The sequence below is a fragment of the Siphateles boraxobius genome, unplaced genomic scaffold (assembly GCF_051911475.1).
Source record: "Siphateles boraxobius isolate OS27281-9 unplaced genomic scaffold, OSU_SipBor_1 54, whole genome shotgun sequence".
Lineage (NCBI taxonomy): Eukaryota > Metazoa > Chordata > Actinopteri > Cypriniformes > Leuciscidae > Siphateles > Siphateles boraxobius.
Genome location: NW_027509180.1, coordinates 4,509,444 through 4,529,240, shown reverse-complemented (window position 1 = coordinate 4,529,240; position 19,797 = coordinate 4,509,444). Strand labels below are relative to the sequence as shown.

The 19,797-nt window shown below is 42.5% G+C and overlaps 2 protein-coding genes across 4 annotated transcripts in view; one reads left to right on the top strand and one right to left on the bottom strand.

Moving 5' to 3' along the window:
• Positions 1-19,797, top strand: part of LOC143714414 (uncharacterized) — a 1,189,624-nt gene that overhangs the window by 107,769 nt on the left and 1,062,058 nt on the right. The window lies entirely within an intron of this gene.
• Positions 3,623-15,820, bottom strand: LOC143714486 (uncharacterized). Its single transcript, XM_077205711.1, has 6 exons — positions 15,769-15,820; positions 15,058-15,387; positions 14,579-14,968; positions 6,649-6,693; positions 6,423-6,503; positions 3,623-6,278 (listed from the first exon to the last, which is right to left on the bottom strand). The coding sequence occupies exons 1-6, from the start codon at positions 15,818-15,820 to the stop codon at positions 6,223-6,225; spliced, it is 954 nt and encodes a 317-aa protein (XP_077061826.1). The 3' UTR covers positions 3,623-6,222.

The following is a 19,797-nucleotide window of genomic DNA, read 5'->3' as shown; positions in this document are numbered from 1 at the left end:
AGTGTTGCTTTAAGTGTGTGTGAAACGTGTGTGAAGTGCATATACTGCAACGGCACTGTCTCAACACACATCTGATCTGAACAGTTTATTTGCTACTTTTGCACACGAGAGAATTATTGTTAGTTTCACTTCTTTCTTTTAGCAATTTCCCGCATGATGTTAAAATCTAGAAATAAAATAATTGCATTATTAGTCATAAAATTAGTTTGCTACTGAAAACGTTTCCACTATCCATGACTAAAATTAATTCTAAAACCGTTTTTAAGGTATTTTGAAATGATTATCATCAGCTCAGTTTGGTGAAACAGAAAGTATTTTGCACACACTTCATGAGCGTCTGTAAAGCAGATATTAAATGTCCTCAGGAAGAGTTTCTACACATGGATTATAATATTCTGCTTTACTCTCTCCAGCTCTGAGAAATAGATCAGATCCAGACTCCTTTATTAACATACAAACACCAAATGCCAGTCATTCTCCCTTTGGCCGGTGAAACTGCAGTATATGTAGGCGTACATATTGGTACGTATTTGTATTTCTTCCTTGTAAAAATATATTGAAAAAAAAAAAGATAATATCTTTTACTTTTTACTTTTGTAATGAAACTTGTCTTGACAGATTTCTTGAGTCATACCGAGAACAAAGATACCAATCATGCCGTAGTCGGACCGGACTTGCTGTCCACAGTAATGGTTGTGTTTTGTGTCTGTCACAGTCAGGTTTGTTTGGACTCGTTGTGTTTCATCATCGTCTGCTTTAATCACTCTTTTGTTGTCATGGACACTAATGATGATCAGCTTTACACTCATCAATCACCATCATCATCATCATCATCATCACCTGTATTTGTGTTCAGTTCTGTGTCAGTCTAGTGTCTGGTGTCGTCTTTAGTGGATGTGTTGCATGTTACTCTGTTCATGTTTGGATTTCCTGCTGTTTAATTAAATATTCCTTCATCTTCATCTTCGTGTGTGTTTCTACACCTGCGTGACAGTGTCTTTGTGTTGTGGCTTTGAATTCTAGCATTTTCAGAAGCATGTCATCGCTGACAGTGAGAACTCAGTTAGTTTGACACTAACTGTGGTTTAACACACACACACACACACACACACACACACACACACACACACACACACACACACACACACACACACACACACACACACACACACAGCTGTGAACTCTCACACATTCAGAAAACAGTTCCTCTTCTTTCTTAAAGTGTGTTTCTGAAGACAAGAGAAACACAAGAACTACAACTGACTTCAGACACAGTCTTAGATGAAATCCACTGAAGATAAAAGAAGAAAATTCATCTTCCCAAAATCACACAACCTAATTTCAGAATGTATGTGCTGATGTGAAATCACTTTGTCGCTCATTTAAGATCATATCAAAACCTCTCAACATCAATTCCATTATAAAAAAATAAAATGTTTGCTCCAGAAAAAAGGTGCATATAAGGGAGCACACCCATCGCTAGATGTCACTGTAAGCAGATTTCCATCTTTATTTGAAAAGTTTTAGGGAAACTGACACGAGTCACGTGTCACGACAGGAACATGTGTGTCAAACATCGTTTCACGTTGGCTGAAAGTGTGTTTGAGGAAGTAATCGTTTTACAGATGCATCATTCAGGGCCTCTTGGACTCCGCGTTCGTTCACACACACATCTGAGCTGCACTTGTGTGAGACCAGGTGTAGCACAAAGTAAACAAATCTTTACACCTTTTTAATCATCTAATTTTTTATATTTTAAAATGCAATCACGGGAGAACCATTTAATGCCTACTTTAGACAGCATTCGGACGTCATGACGTCAACGAGTGTAGTTCTGGTGTGGATAATGGGGGGTTGAGGTGTCCCTGCGGTCAACCGTTTCTGCGGGTTTCAGGGACTCGACAGATTATTCATTTGACTGTTTATTTTTTCAAAATGGTATTTTGTGGTATCATCCACACATGCAGGTTGGTTCATGACTGCAATGAAGTAATTAGGGGAGAGTGGGGTAAAGTGAGACATTTTTTACATTTGCTCCCCTCTAAGCGAGCTAAAATGATATATCAGTAAAATTTACACATTTCCCATTAATTCAGGATGTTTCCAATGGAAATGATCAGAATGATAAATCACGTGCAGGGCACTCTCTCCTATTGTGTCTCTTTATATTTCCACATTTTCCACACCCAGACGATCTCCTGTCTTTATCCACTTTACTAGGCCTCTTTTGTTTTGGCCAGTTCACTTTCTCTTTGGACTGTTGTGGTTTTGAACTGAAAGCATGAACGTCTCCTGCTATTTGCACCTCACGTGAACTTCCACTCAGGACAGACTGATGTCTCTTCACAGCCTCACTTTAATCACAGCTTTTTCAGTGTGAGCTCAGGATCAAGTCGCAAACTTCCAGACAGTCTTACATCCAGGGGCGGACTGGCCATCTGGAGCACCGGGACTTTTCACTAAATGAAAAGTAAACTAAACTTTTTCAAAAATGACGGAAATCATAATATTACATCTCTTTTCTACGCAAATGGATGATTGAGTCGGGCCGCAGATTAACCTCTGTTCATTTTCAATAAGAACTTCTGTAGATGTCTACCAGACATAAAGTCAACCTGGTTAGTAATAAGTGAAGCTGGTAATGCTGTTTGTGGAGTTGTTTAATCAGATCTTGAGAGATTTTGTGTATTTTATCTTCAGTTGATTTCATCTAAGGCTGTGACTGGAAGTAGCTCTTGTGTTTCTCTTTTCTTCAGTGATTCTGCTTGTTAACAGCAGGTGTTCATCAATAATGCTCAATCATTATTCAATCACTTAATACTCTCATTAACTCCAACACTGATCAGTGCTACATTTAACAGCCTGTAGTGTGCACACTGAGCAGTGTTCATTTCATCTGGGCAAACCCATTTGGGGCCTACATGGAAACCGGGGGCAAAACTGGCTGGGTCCCAGTTAGATAGCCCAGGTCAAACCCATGTGGGCCCCACATGGCTGTGCTTGCTGGGAATTGTACTCGTGATGGAGTGGTAGTGGAGCGCTCACGGAGCGAGTGAAAACCACGACGCTCCGACTTTTAAAAGAAATCTGCTCCTCACTCCATTCAAAATCACACCGCTCCACTCCGCGCTCCGCTCCCACTCCACTCCGCTCACATTCTCTGGTATGTACCACCCAGCTGCATCTGAGGCCCACGATCCTCAACTTTCAACTATCCCACCCTTTCAAAGTGGGAAGATTCCAGATGAGTTCTTGTGGGAAGGTCTAAAATACTCCTTATTAATTTATTTTGAGACATCTGAAGCCTATGTTTCAGGTTCTCTGTGACACCATTGTACCATGAGCCACACGCATAATCAAAATACGGCTGAATTAAAGCTCCTGCCAAAACTAGCTTTGTTTTTTTAATCCAAAAACTTTGATATTCTGGCCAAAAAAAACAGACTCTCTGATTTACTTTGGTGATTACCTTTTGGGCCTGACCAACTCCAGAAATCTACAACTTCTGCGTTGTGTTCTGGTGCACTGATGACAGACACTGACGTTCCTTATTCTGGACTATTTTAAAGAGCAAAAGTTCTGGATTTCTTCCATCAGAATCAGCCTCTCTCAGTCAAGTAAATGCAGACTCAGTATTTAATCGCATTCAAAAATAAGAAAATAAAATACAGAAAATTTATCATGGAAAATAAACATATTGCATTAGGCTTGTGCATATCATGTGAATGTATCATATTGCGTGTTATTTCTGTTAACTATGGGCTTTTAGCTTTTACATGAACATTATGCAACATGAAATAAACCATCTTCCTTTCAATAGTTAACACATACAGTAGGGCTGGGCAATATATCGCATTACATTGTTATGCACATCTCGTCAGTAAAGCCGGTTCCTTGATTAGTAGTAAATCACCATCACCTGCTTTCAGATGGAAGATCAGAAGGCGATTTACTACTAATCAAGGAACCGGCTTTACTGACGAGATGAAGCAAAATGTACAGGCTTTACATCTGGGCTGTTCAGTGCCATTGAACATCAATCAATACAAGAACACTTTTAAATAAACACAGTATATTCAAAACCTGGTATTGGAAATACATACATGTACAATTTCAAAGAAAGCAAAAGTTCAGGAGTCTCTTCAATCAAAATCAGCCTAACATAAGAAAAAGGAAAACTGAAACGTGGGCTACATCAAAAGAGGAGAGAATGGCGAGCGCTAGCATGTACAGCAAAACACAACAGGAGGTTAGCTATGTTAGCAATTTCTTAAGCACTCAAAACTGCAGTTCTCGACACATCTCGACTAAATATATGTGCACTCATAATAAAAAAAAAACACGTACAAGGTACCATGTGCACTAAAGCTAAAGTTACAACAGGTATATTTCAAGCTTGCGTTGCACTGATGTGAACACGTATGTCTCTCAGACAAGTAGGATGAGAAAGCAACTTGAATATTCAGTAGGCCTATATGATGATCACTCTATTCTCTATCCAAAAGAGGGCGCACTTACAACAAATTACTCTCCCAATGCCTATGCTACAATCAAATGACTGAACAATACAAGATTGTGGTGAAATAAACATATAGCCTACCCATAAAATAGAAAATGAAAGGTTGCAAAAAATATTTGTCATTCTTTAACCTGTTACACATGCACAAAAACACAACAAATCAGCAGTTAGTAGAAAAAATGTGACAAAGTAACTAAACCAATATTTATATATCAGTCAAATAGACACATCTGAAGTGTGTGTTTGAATAGTCAGTGTGTGTGTAATTGCGTACGACGTGCGTCTCTGATAGAGCGTGCGCTGGAATGTGTGTGTGGGAGAATGGCCTTGCGGGACTGACCCAAATGTAGCAGATCGCAAGGTCTCTGAAGAGTGTGTGGGACCGCCGTGGACTCTCGAGATGATCTTTATCCCACCGCGCTTTCGCTTTCCTATTCGGACGGCTGAATGAAGACGGTGTGTGAAGGTGCGTTGCGCCAGTTCACGGACTCAATGAAGACTGTGTCTGGAAGCGTCAAGAGACAGGAACACGAGCCCCACTCCACACGACAACTCAAACCCTCTCACGAGAACTGCACACACTTGTGACATCTCCTCCCTGGCACGCGAGCCCTTATATTTGCTTATCTCTTTAATTGATGCACGCCTCCCTTTACGTCATGGAGTTGACAAAGTGAAAGACGTTTTATGTGGAGTTTAAGGAGTTTTCCACTCTGACACACTTCAGGCTCAAGATGGTTTGACCGTAAGCTCATTTTTCCTCTTCAACGGTTTTATTTTGTTTTGATTTGCAATAGTTTTTATTTTATTTTAGGATCGCATCTAAAGTCTGAATTTCATCTACGCATCTACTGTCTTTTCCTTTCATTTTAATTCTTTAGTTTTATTTTACTTGCTCTTTCCAGTTGCTTTAGATTTTTTTTGTTTGATATGTAATTCTGTTTAAGTTTGTTTTGTTGGATAGGATCTTTCGGTTGCTCAAACCCCTCCACCACGAAGAGCTGGCAGTTCAAGAGGAAATCATTTGTTTCCTTTATTGATTTTATTTTTAAATATATTAGTTTGCATTTTGATGACATTTGGCTTTGCTCTAAGCAAAGTTGCAACATTTATGTTTCTTTATTTTGTGTTTGACTAAGTTGACTGAGCTCTATAATCAACCCAGCTCCCTGTGTGTCTGTGTGTGTGTGTCTGTGTGTGTGTGTGTGTGTGTGTGTGTGTGCGCGCGCGTGTGTGTGTGTGTGTGTGTGTGTGCGCGCGCGTGTGTGTGTGGTCTCTGGCCTTGACTTTGTCCTGGACCCTCAGTGTTCTGTTGGGAACAAATGTTTTGTATTTAAGATTGTTAATAAAGAGTTTTGTACGATGACACATGTCTCTGACTCTTATCGGTGATGAGAACCTGTGTATGACTTTAGTCGGAGTGTGAATGGCATCATCTAGTTTATTTTTCAACATAATTCATTAGTTTATAACCCTAGTGCCCTTGTACCCCCGCCACATAGGCACATTTCCATAAAACACATATAAATGAAAATAAATCTTTCCTGTTATTTGCAAAATCATTTAAATCTAAACTTGATGATTTCACTATTTCTTCAGGGAGATCAGAGTTTTTTCTGTTTTCTGAGAAGAAAATAATAATCGCCAGTAAGTTTTTGCTATTGTAAATATAGTTGCAGATTCGCTCTAAACTCATCAGTGTTTTATTGTAATATTGTAGGCATCTCCATTTCCTCTGTGTGCTTCGAGTCCTTCCTCCCTGCAAAATAAAAGCATTGACTGTCCACTCGTATAATTCAAAATAAAAGCATTGACTGTCCTCTCGTGTGTGTTTTTATCATGATTGCAGATTGTTCAGATCAGATGAGTGTGAATCATCAGATTGTGTGTGTCTCAAACTCACCAGCTCTTCTTGCACAGATGATCTGAAGAAGAATCACAGTAGGAGCAGCAAACACTGCTATCTCAACAATACTCACTATCACTGCAGGAAACATGAGAGGAAGAAGAGAAACTGTACATGACTGAAGTCAAGGGTATTACACTATCAACAGTTATTGATGAAGCATTTACAGACTGACTGATAGTTTAATGTTATAAAGCTGTCAGTATAAATGAACGTGTCGTACCTCTGTATAATAATCCAGCAGTTTCTGATGCTGTATCAGCTGGATCTGTGGATCACGTCTGTTAGTTCAGTTCAACACATAATGCCACATATACACAACATCATCATCACATAATACTCCAGCTTCACATCACAGAAATGATGAATATGTGAGTCTGTCATCTATTATCTTCTTACTTCAATCTCAAGCTGTCAGGAGGAAAACCATTTTTACCAAAAATAAATCTATTTAATGCTTAATCTAAGTTTGCAGAAACATTGAAATGTGGAATATCTATAGACGGCATGTAAACCGTACAACGTTTCATGTATGAAAACATTCAAATGCACAAATTTCGATGAATCCTTTGAGGTTTTTATACTGAGTTGATGTAATTATTTTTTTTAACAGAAATTATTTATTTATTTATTTTTTTACGTTGTGGTTCAGGGCTTCCGTATCCTACAGATGATGCGTCTGCAGAGGTGGAAAGTCCAGGGGTCATAAAGTAAAAGTCCTGCCATATGTTTATTCCACCCATGAACTCAGTCAGCTGATTTCACTAATTAGTTCTGTCTCCTAGCCTGGGTTTCCCCATACTGCCTTACCGCAGCGCGATTCAATTCACGCTGAAAGGCAGTCTGGATACCATTGTCACGAACACACACACAGACAGCGTAGATCCAATTGCAGGTATTTATTAAAAGGGGTAATCCGTACTCACATCCAGTCCAGGCAAGGGTCAAATTCCAACAAAGACAGTCCAAGAATAAACGACAAAACACGAGAAAGAAGCAACAACAGGAACGGAAGTGTGGGGACATTAAACAACGAATCCGTACACATACTAACATAGACAGGGAATATATACACAGATCTAACAAGACTAACAATGAACAGCTGGGAACAATGATGACGGGGAACAGCTGAGTGCAATGAACTGATGAGTGACAGTGACAGACAGAATGCTGGGAAATGAAGTCAATAGTGAAGGACACCGTGATAACGAGGACCTCTAGTGGACACCTGGGGAACACAAACCCAACACTGTGACATAATCCCCCCTCTACGGAGCGGCTACCAGACGCTCCAAGACAAAACACACAACACTAGAGTTCAGGAGGGAGGTGGAATGGTGGAGGATCAGGGGGAGGGATGGGGGGCCAGGTCCATGAAAGGGAACAGAAACAGGGGGTGATGGTTTAGCCGGGGGCCAGGGCGAAGCAGACGACCCATCGGGCGCCCAGGGCGAAGCAGACGACCCATCGGGCGGCCAGGGCCAAGCAGACGACCCATCGGGCGGCCAGGGCCAAGCAGACGACCCATCGGGCGGCCAGGGCCAAGCAGACGACCCATCGGGCGGCCAGGGCCAAGCAGACGACCCATCGGGCGGCCAGGGCGAAGCAGACGACCCATCGGGCGGCCAGGGCGAAGCAGACGACCCATCGGGCGGCCAGGGCGAAGAAGACGACCCATCGGGCGGCCAGGGCGAAGCAGACGACCCATCGGGCGGCCAGGGCGAAGCAGACGACCCTTCGGGCGGCCAGGGCGAAGCAGACGACCACTCGGGCGGCCAGGGCGGTGAAGACCCCTCGGGCGGCCAGGGCGGTGAAGACCCCTCGGGCGGCCAGGGCGGTGAAGACCCCTCGGGCGGCCAGGGCGGTGAAGACCACTCGGGCGGCCAGGGCGGTGAAGACCCCTCGGGCGGCCAGGGCGGTGAAGACCAGGGCGAGGGCGACCATGGCACAGGAACAGCAACAGACACCGGCTCATGAACAGACACCGGCTCATGCACTGGAACAGGCACTGGCTTTGGAACAGACATTGGCTCCAGCTCTGGAACAGGCACTGGCTCTGCCTCCGGCTCAGGAACAGGCATTGGCTCTGCCTCCGGCTCAGGAACAGGCATTGGCTCTGCCTCCGGCTCAGGAACAGGCATTGGCTCTGCCTCCGGCTCAGGAACAGGCATTGGCTCTGCCTCCGGCTCAGGAACAGGCATTGGCTCTGCCTCCGGCTCAGGAACAGGCATTGGCTCTGGAACAGGCACTGGCTCTGTCTCCGGCTCTGGAACAGGCACTGGCTCTGCCTCTGGAGCAGGCACTGGCTCTGCCTCTGGAGCAGCAGCCACCGGCTCAGGAACTGCAAACACCGGCTCAGGAACAGTCACTAGAACAGAAATGGTCACAAGGACAGACACATACACAGAAACAAACACTGGCTCTGGCGCTGGAACAGGCGGTGGCTCTGGAACAGACATTGGCTCCAGCTCTGGAACAGGCCTTGGCTCTGCCTCCGGCTCTGGAACAGCAGACACTGGCTCCGGCTCTGGAACAGACACTGGCTCTGCCTCCGGCTCTGGAACAGGCACTGGCTCTGCTTCCGGCTCTGGAACGGGCACTGGCTCTGCTTCCGGCTCTGAAACGGGCACTGGCTCTGCCTCCGGCTCTGGAACGGGCACAGGCTCTGCCTCCGGCTCTGGAACGGGCACAGGCTCTGCCTCCGGCTCTGGAACGGGCACAGGCTCTGCCTCCGGCTCTGGAACGGGCACAGGCTCTGCCTCCGGCTCTGGAACGGGCACAGGCTCTGCCTCCGGCTCTGGAACGGGCACAGGCTCTGCCTCCGGCTCTGGAACGGGCACAGGCTCTGCCTCCGGCTCTGGAACGGGCACAGGCTCTGCCTCCGGCTCTGGAACGGGCACAGGCTCTGCCTCCGGCTCTGGAACGGGCACAGGCTCTGCCTCCGGCTCTGGAACGGGCACTGGCTCTGGCTCCGGCTCTGGAACAGGCATTGGCTCTGCCTCCGGCTCTGGAACGGGCAATGGCTCTGCCTCCGGCTCTGGAACGGGCACTGGCTCTGCCTCCGGCTCTGGAACGGGCACTGGCTCTGCCTCCGGCTCTGGAACGGGCACTGGCTCTGCCTCCGGCTCTGGAACGGGCAATGGCTCTGCCTCCGGCTCTGGAGCGGGCACTGGCTCTGCCTCCGGCTCTGGAACGGCAGACACGGGCGTGTCCAGGATCCGAGCCAGATGCTCCAGATAGTCCAGGTCCATGAAGGCAGACCGAACGTGAACAGTCTCTGACTGGGCAGACGGAACGTGAACAGTCTCTGACTGGGCAGACGGGACGTGAACAGTCTCTGACTGGGCAGACGGGACATGAACATTCTCTCGCTGTGCAGACGTGAAGTGAACAATCTCTCGCTGGGCAGACGTGACGTGAACAGTCTCTGACTGGGCAGATGGAGCGTGAACAGTCTCTGAATCGGCAGAAGTGACGGTAGACGTCTCTTTCTTCCTCCTCCTCCTTCGGACCACCGGACTCGGGACCCCCGGACTCGGGACCACCGGAACTGGGACCACCGGACTCGTGACGGCGTCGGCATAGCGAGGCTCCAATACATCCCACTGACTCCGATGCTCAAGGTATCTGGTAAAACTCCAAAAGTCCAAGACTTCCAGACCCTTCATTTCCCACCCCGGCAATGGGTCATCAAGACAGGTATTAAAAATGTCTTTTAATGCTGCCTCACTGTATCCCATTCCCCTCGAGAGCGTCCAAAATGACTGGGCTATGCAACCCACCGGCAGGCATTGCTGACGAAAGCTCATCAAATTTTGGACACGGCCCATCCTCTCTTTCTCCGTGGTAGGAGGGAGGATACGGAACCCCATCATGCTGGATCTCTTTGTGACGGATTCGTTCTGTCACGAACACACACACAGACAGCGTAGATCCAATTGCAGGTATTTATTAAAAGGGGTAATCCGTACTCACATCCAGTCCAGGCAAGGGTCAAATTCCAACAAAGACAGTCCAAGAATAAACGACAAAACACGAGAAAGAAGCAACAACAGGAACGGAAGTGTGGGGACATTAAACAACGAATCCGTACACATACTAACACAGACAGGGAATATATACACAGATCTAACAAGACTAACAATGAACAGCTGGGAACAATGATGACGGGGAACAGCTGAGTGCAATGAACTGATGAGTGACAGTGACAGACAGAATGCTGGGAAATGAAGTCAATAGTGAAGGACACCGTGATAACGAGGACCTCTAGTGGACACCTGGGGAACACAAACCCAACACTGTGACAACCATGGCCAGATTTTTCGCCTCATTTAGGGAACCAATCACAGAACAGGGAGGGAGCAGCTAGACGATGACGACATCTATGCGACACACGGAAACAGTTTGTTTATATCGATTTAACATGGCTGAAGACGCGAAGCTACTCTTTGATGCAGCCTTAGAACAATGTCTAAGTAGTTTAGAATGCAAGTTCATTGTTTACAAAAAAGATCTTTCCCATCGTCTTCTTCCTTGTCTAATTTCTGTCGCTCTACATACGTCATCTGGTATAATCGAAACGATTGGCTATGAGCTACGTACAGGCATATTTGATAGACATTCTTAGCACCCAATAAACTGCGACGGGCATTCTGAAACCACGCCTCAAATACGAGAAATTGCGCATGTGGTTCCCAGACCCAATTCTCAACGAGATTGGGTCTGGCGTTAGCCAGGCTATCTGTCTCCTGTCTGAATTAGCAAATCGAGGTGATCGGAACAAAATACTGAGGAGGACTTTTACTTTCTGAGTGTGAGTGTGAAAGAGTGTGGTGATCTACACGGGTCGGGCCGGCACACAACACAGCTGCATCACATTCACCCAACACCCGCTAATCAGGAAGTGAAAAGTTTTTTGTGGCTGCAGGTCAGACTCTCTTGTGTGTTGATGCTAGACACTGTTGTGCAAGTTGGGCTCCCTTTTCATGCAGGTATTATTGGTCATGGTAGAGCATGTTTAATCACTGCCATTTGAATTTTAATATTTATAGAAAAATATATATATATTAGTACAATTCTGGAAGCGCGTGTCTAGTCTTCACGGAGGACACAGGCTTCTGCATGGAGTTTTATCATTTACGCGATCAGTGTGTAAGACTGGAAAAACTGTAAGGACTTTAAGAGAGGGCCACTCTCTGAGAAAACAAAGGAAATTAACATTTGAACTCCCCCTCATGCACTATTGAGACGAAGGTCTAACCTCCCTCATCCTAATCTACATTTCTCTCCCCCATTCTTCATCCTGGCAGAGATCTCCCAAACTCACACAAGAATCTAAATGGTTTAATGTGAATGATTATCATCAAGGTTTATACATGTTTGGTATTATTTGAAATGTCTCGGTGCGACTGGTACAAATGTCTCATTCTCAAAGAAGTAAAACAAAAGGTAATAAGGTTTTTACAGGGTTTAGGAATAACCGGCACACAAAGGAATGTGGTCTCTAGGCACTCCCAAAGGTGTAAATTCATGAATGCTAATTTCCACTATTCTTAGCAGATGGTCAACTTCTACCCCCAGTAATGGTGGGGGAATACAGTAAATTTCCACTAAAGTCAAGTTTTACATATCAAATAATGTCTGGCTATATAAGGAAAATGCAACGAGAGCTCAGGGCTGTTTTCTGTATTCAGATTAGCCCGTGTGGTTGAGGGTCTCGCGACTCTCAGCTCACGTAGCCATACAGTGTCGGGTAAAGGATTTTCCTCTTTGTTCTAGAACATTTGATGGTTGGCATTGATTATCTTTCAATTGATGACGGAATTGTAATAATACATTTACCTGACATAATAAATTGTTATATTTGATTATTCTAACAGACATTGACTTTATTTTCATTGGAGTTAAAAGGAATAGTCAAACATTAACGTATATTTAATGATGCACAGATATCATTGAAAAACCTTCTCATTTTATGGAGTCAGATGAAACGAGTTAATACATAAGATAAAATGTATTGCATTTAACCGAAAAAATACTTTGCCGCGAGAAAAGACAGTGACACGCAAAGACCTTCACCGCTAATTCGAATACCGCCATTGGATCGAGTTAGACGGCCTTACAAGACCCGAGCTGATGGGCTGCACTGGTGAATGCCTCAGTATTTTACACTGAATGTAAAGAGTGCCACATTCATAGTAGCATTGTTTTATTGCCTTGACTAAGTGTTGCCATTAATGCTGGTGGTTCTCCTCCCTATAACTGTGTCTTCTGTGTAGACTATCCCTGTACAAGGCCGGATCCACACGGATGCTTTGCCCTTTCTCGTCAGGGGAACACACTGGAAGAGACACTGTATTGGTGTGTACTTATAGCTACGACACGGTGTGATATTTTGCATTGGCAGATCCAACCTTCCTGGACTGAGGAAACTCCACCAGTCATTTATCGCTGTATTTTTTTAGATCCATCCTAATCACTTTTCTACAGCTTTTGCACTAAAATATAATAAATTTGGGACACATTCACATATCTGCCTCTTGTCCCTTTGTGGAGAAAAACCTAGAATTAGCCACACTATATTCACGGATATCAAGAAAAACTATACTATAACACTATATTCACGGATATCAAGAAAAACTATACTATAACACTATATTCACGGAGATCAAGAAAAACTATACTATAACACTATATTCACAGAGATCAAGAAAAACTATACTATAACACTATATTCACAGAGATCAAGAAAAACTATACTATAACACTATATTCACGGATATCAAGAAAAACTATACTATAACACTATATTCACAGAGATCAAGAAAAACTATACTATAACACTATATTCACAGAGATCAAGAAAAACTATACTATAACACTATATTCACAGAGATCAAGAAAAACTATACTATAACACTATATTCACAGAGATCAAGAAAAACTATACTATAACACTATATTCACAGAGATCAAGAAAAACTATACTATAACACTATATTCACGGAGATGAAGAAAACTATACTATAACACTATATTCACAGAGATCAAGAAAAACTATACTATAACACTATATTCACAGATATCAAGAAAAACTATACTATAACACTATATTCACAGAGATCAAGAAAAACTATACTATAACACTATATTCACAGATATCAAGAAAAACTATACTATAACACTATATTCACAGAGATCAAGAAAAACTATACTATAACACTATATTCACAGATATCAAGAAAAACTATACTATAACACTATATTCACGGGAAGAGTTGTGGCTCCTCCTGCCCATCATCAGCGGTGGCGTAGTCAGACTAAAGAAGGTACACTGCTCGGCAGATACTACACTACAATACACGTTTTAAAGCCACTTTGATTTAGCAGAACATTTGCACTCTTGAAGCAGGGCTGGTTGGTTGACATTGTAATAGAGGATCAAGAGATCTTGGGAGATACTACAAGAGCAACCGTTAAAGACGCAATTGTATGAAGTGATAGTGTGTCCCAAAGCTTACATACAGCAAAATCCCCAGTGTTAAATTAACACTCCTCAGTGTACATATAGGTCACAATAGGGTGTTAAAAATGAACACTGAAACAGTGTTGAAGTTAATGAGATAATTAAGTGATTAATTAAGTGATGGTTGGCCATTAGTGGTGACACCTAATGTTAATAAGAAGAATCATTGAAGGAAAGAGAAACAACAAGAACAGAAAAAGAGAGAAACACAAGAACTATTGAACGCGCGCTGTGTGAACAAAAGCCGCAATCAATGCCGTGTCGAAATGATGGCGCTGAACCCGGGATCGTTCGTCAGCGTGAAACGCTACGTAATGCGCTAGTTTATGATCGAATCAGAGAAAAAAAATGCACAAGCGTGGCAAACTATAGACGCTGCTGAGACATTACATGTCACATCGATGGCACGTGTCTTACAGGATTTTTACGGGTTGTGTGTGAACGTACTCTCTGATTCTGGAAAACCACTGGCAGTGTGAATGAACCAAAGCTAAACGAACTCGGGTCAATTTATTCGTGTATTTTCTGAAATCTCTGTGTGAAAGGGGCTAAAGAAGCTTTTGTTCCTCAGTTTGTTCTGGTTCAGTGTTACTGACATTATGAGGCTCTTCTAACACTGTTTCCTCACCTGAATACTTGACAGTGTATGTGACTGAGGTCTGGAGTTGATTTCTGTGAGTAAGCTGACATCTCCACTCTCTGTTGTTATCTTCATTCAGGAGTGTTGTAGTCAGAGTGATGATACAGTGATGTTGATCTGATGATGATAATATCTGATATCTGGAGTCTGTCTTCAGATCAACACCAGCCTGATTCACCCACAACAGCTCAACTCCCGCAGAACTGACCCGATCATTACAGGAGAATACAGGATATGAATACAACTGACAGGAGAGAGTCACAGAGCGGCCTGGACTGATCTCAGTCTGTGAGGATGAAGATGATGATGATGATGATGATGATGATGATGATGATGATGATGATGATGATGATGATGATGATGATGGAGACACTGAAACTGAACACAAGACACACATCACAGACTCTTCAATCATCATCTGAGTTTAAAGGGAGAATTTTAAATTGACCACATAATCATAAACTTACCATGAAGAACATGCAGAGAAACAAGTGCATCATTTCCTTGTTTTTGGTGTTTTCCATTCACATCTATCCATTGTTGGCAGATGTAAGATCCATGATCTTCTCCTGTGACGTTCTTGATGTTCAGAGAGCAGTCAGACTCCAGATTCAGTCTCTCATCTCTCTCTGTGTATTTATTCTTTATCCCTAAAGTAATCAGTTCAACTGTCTCTGAATGACTCAATCTGTTATAGATCCATACAGTTGATCTGCAGTCAGAAAGAGCTTTATTATTATTACAGGACAGAGAGACATTTACACCAGAACTGATGAACACATCCTCTCCACTGGTGCCTGAAACACAGTATATATCAGTGATCAGTATGATATTAATGAATGAAAACATAAAACATACAAAAGCAGAAGTTTTAAATTATAGTCTTTATTCTCATTTAAAGCAAACAACACACTCTCCAGAATAAACTATTAGTCTTTATCAGAGAGAGCTGTTCAAATCACTGACACACTCTTAATATGAAGATAATGCTTCATCATCAGATGTTTGAGTGACACTATGTCCAGTATCAGGAATAATACAGTATGATCTGTGTGTATCAATACACAACTCTGAGATCACAACGTGAATGTGTGCAAGAATAAACTGAGCATGTTCAAATGAACTCTTTCCAGACTAATTCCACTAAATGTGTTTAGAGAAAATACAGATTTCTTTACCTGTGAGAAGTGAAGAGAGAATGATCAGTCCCAGCAGACACAGATCACACATTTCTGTTTCTGTCAGTCTTTCTCTTCATTATTTATAGTTACAGCTCTTTCTCTTCATTATATATAGTTACAGCTCCTCCTTTAAACATCATCAGCTCCTCCTCTGGTTATTGACTTCCTCTGTTCTGATCAACTGAGTGTTTAAACCCGGCTAGAGTTTCTGTATAGTGACACGAAGCCACAGTGTTGCTTTAAGTGTGTGTGAAACGTGTGAGAAGTGCATATACTGCACACTGTCTCAACACACATCTGATCGGAACAGTTTATTGGCTACTTTTGCACACGAGAGAATTATTGTTAGTTTCACTTCTTTCTTTTAGCAGTTTCCCGCATGATGTTAAAATCTAGAAATAAAATAATTGCATTATTAGTCATAAAATTAGTTTGCTACTGAAAACGTTTCCACTATCCATGACTAAAATTAATTCTAAAACAGTTTAAGGTATTTTGAAATGATTATCATCAGCTCAGTTTGGTGAAACAGAAAGTATTTGCACACACTTCATGAGCGTCTGTAAAGCAGATATTAAATGTATTCAGGAAGAGTTTCTACACATGGATTATAATATTCTGCTTTACTCTCTCCAGCTCTGAGAAATAGATCAGATCCAGACTCCTTTATTAACATACAAACACCAAATGCCAGTCATTCTCCCTTTGGCCGGTGAAACTGCAGTTATATGTAGGCGTACATATTGGTACGTATTTGTATTTCTTCCTTGTAAAAATATATTGAATAAAAAAAAAGATAATATCTTTTACTTTTTACTTTTGTAATGAAACTTGTCTTGACAGATTTATTGAGTCATACCGAGAACAAAGATACCAATCATGCCGTAGTCGGACCGGACTTGCTGTCCACAGTAATGGTTGTGTTTTGTGTCTGTCACAGTCAGGTTTGTTTGGACTCGTTGTGTTTCATCATCGTCTGCTTTAGGGGGCTTTTACACTGGGCTCGTTTGCTGCGGTCCGAGCCCGAGCGCGTTTGTTCCCGGCGCCCCCCGCAGCGTTGGTCTGGTTTCACACTCAACTTGATTCTATCGAACTCTGGTGCGTTTGCGTGCATATTACGTCATTGCAAACGTGCACGGCGCATGACAGAAAACACGACGCGGGTCAATATATTGTGTTTTTTATTAATTTGGTGCCATTATTCATAGCTGAGTAAACAACCCAGGTTAACTGTGTGTGTGTGTGTGTGTGTGTGTGTGTGTGTGTGTGTGTGTGTGTGTGTGTGTGTGTGTGTGTGTGTGTGTGTGTGTGTGTGTGTGTGTGTGTGTGTGTGTTCGCAGAAGCTGTTTTTCCGCTGCTTGCAAATGGACTCTTTTGAGGAGACAGTGGATTTCCATTAATTTGTTGCCCTGGTTGCACGCACTATGCGCGAATACACTGCAGACTCACTCTTGCTCGTATCCAGGGAAAATCTTCATCCCTTACGTGTGTTTTATTTAACTAAATACATCATAATCGACTAAAACGCATGTGCAGGATACTTTACTTCCTGAACAAGTGCGCACCCGAGTCCGTGTAGTTTTCACATAAACGCGAATCGCAGCACGGTTCGGGAGCAACCGAACTCAGACCACCTCCTCCAGGTAGTCTCGGGTTCGGTACCCCAGTGCGCACCCGGGTCCCATGACAGCGTTCACATTAGCGATTTTTCATGCGAACCGTGCCCCGTTCCGAACTAAACTGCCAGTGTGAAAGCCCCCTTAATCACTCTTTTGTTGTCATGGACACTAATGATGATCAGCTTTACACTCATCAATCACCATCATCATCATCATCACCTGTATTTGTGTTCAGTTCTGTGTCAGTCTAGTGTCTGGTGTTGTCTTTAGTGGATGTGTTGCATGTTACTCTGTTCATGTTTGGATTTCCTGCTGTTTAATTAAATCTTCATCTTCATCTTCGTGTGTGTTTCTACACCTGCGTGACAGTCTCTTTGTGTTGTGGCTTTGAATTCTAGCATTTTCAGAAGCATGTCATCGCTGACTGTGAAAACTCAGTTAGTTTGACCGCACTGGTTTAACACACACACACACACACTGCTGTGAACTCTCACACATTCAGAAAACAGTTCCTCTTCTTTCTTAAAGTGTGTTTCTGAAGACGAGAGAAACACAAGAACTACAACTGACTTCAGACACAGTCTTAGATGAAATCCACTGAATATAAAAGAAGAAAATTCATCTTCCCAAAGCCACACAACCTAATTTCAGAATGTATTGTGCTGATGTGAAATCACTTTGTCGCTCATTTAAGATCATATCAAAACCTCTCAACATCAATTCCATTATAAAAAAATAAAATGTTTGCTCCAGAAAAAAGGTGCATATAAGGGAGCACACCCATCGCTAGATGTCACTGTAAGCAGATTTCCATCTTTATTTGAAAACTTTTAGGGAAACTGACACGAGTCGCGTGTCACGACAGAAACATGAGTGTCAAACATCGTTTCACGTTGGCTGAAAGTGTGTTTGAGGAAGTAATCGTTTTACAGATGCATCATTCAGGGCCTCTTGGACTCCGCGTTCGTTCACACACACATCTGAGCTGCACTTGTGTGAGACCAGGTGTAGCACAAAGTAAACAAATCTTTGAACTTTATGTTTTTGATTTTTGTTGTTTGTTACAGCATAACTGTGATTCTGCATAAATATCCAGAATTTTAGCTATAATATAAAGGATTTCTTAAGTTCTTAAGTTGTTTTCAAAAAAAAAAAAAATCTTTCTTTTATGCCTGGCTCACACTACAGGAGTTTTAAAATCCTAACCGATGGTTGCAGCACACACTTAAGGAGAATCTTTGCAGATTTTCTTCCCTCAAATCTTAAACATGCTCACACTACAAGATTTGAAAATCGCGGCTCATCACACACTACACAATGTTATTAAGATGATCGTGCCAGAGGAAGCGTCTTAACATGATTCCACGATGATCACGTGATCTCACGCAACAGATCGGAAGCGGAAAAGTGGATGTAAACTAAATATCTGTCCTTCATATCAAGTCATGTTCGTGAAAAGTTTGCCTTAACCAAGGAAAGCAAAATCTTAAAAAAAAAATCATCCTTTTAACATGTAAGGATATTTCTAATGAATGGCGTCAGCTCTGGTCAATACAATGAATCAATGATCTCTATGAAGTGACGCATCAGCTTTAGCATTACCCATGCGCCGGATTAGTGCACAGCTGAGCCTTATAAAGTGGAGCTCAAAGTTAAAATTAAATATTAAAATAACGAACAGCTTGTTTCATTACATCTTATTGATTTTTTTTTTACATTTCGTTGAATGAACAGTTTATTGACTCCCTCAAAGGCAGTGCCTTGCCACCATCTAGTGTCGTAACAGTGTAACTGGACTGAGTGACAGCCTGTCTATAACACACAGAGACAAGCGAAGATAGGCTACTGGTCAAATATCAGCAGAAAGCCTCTCGAGATTCGATGATCGGAACTAACTGTTATACGACAATGATCTAACAAGCTTATTGTCAGGTTTATATTCTGTTATTAAATTATGTGGATCCTTATTTTGACCTCTTCTGTTTACTCCACTTTTTTAAGTTTCGGTTTCATTACTGAACTTGTACGTTAACTTTACTAGTCCTCGTGCCTGCTGACAACAGCCTAACACTTTTTATTTAGCAATAAATAAATAAATAAATGAAGATAATACCGCATTTCACACTATTGTCACTAAAAATTACCTCAATGGAAATTCCATCACCACAGCCCTAACGTTTCTTATTGGCTATTGTAAAAAGTACTGACATAATCACAATCTTGCTCATCCCGATAAATATCAAACATGTCTGATATGATCAGGGCGAGTCCGATTTGTGCGAGAGCAGATCGGGAGGTGCAAGATTCGATCTGTGAATACCTCACATTACCAGATAATCTGCACCGAACATCAGAACCGATCGAAGTTCTCGACAAGATTTTTCTCTGATTCTTAGGAGGGGAATAT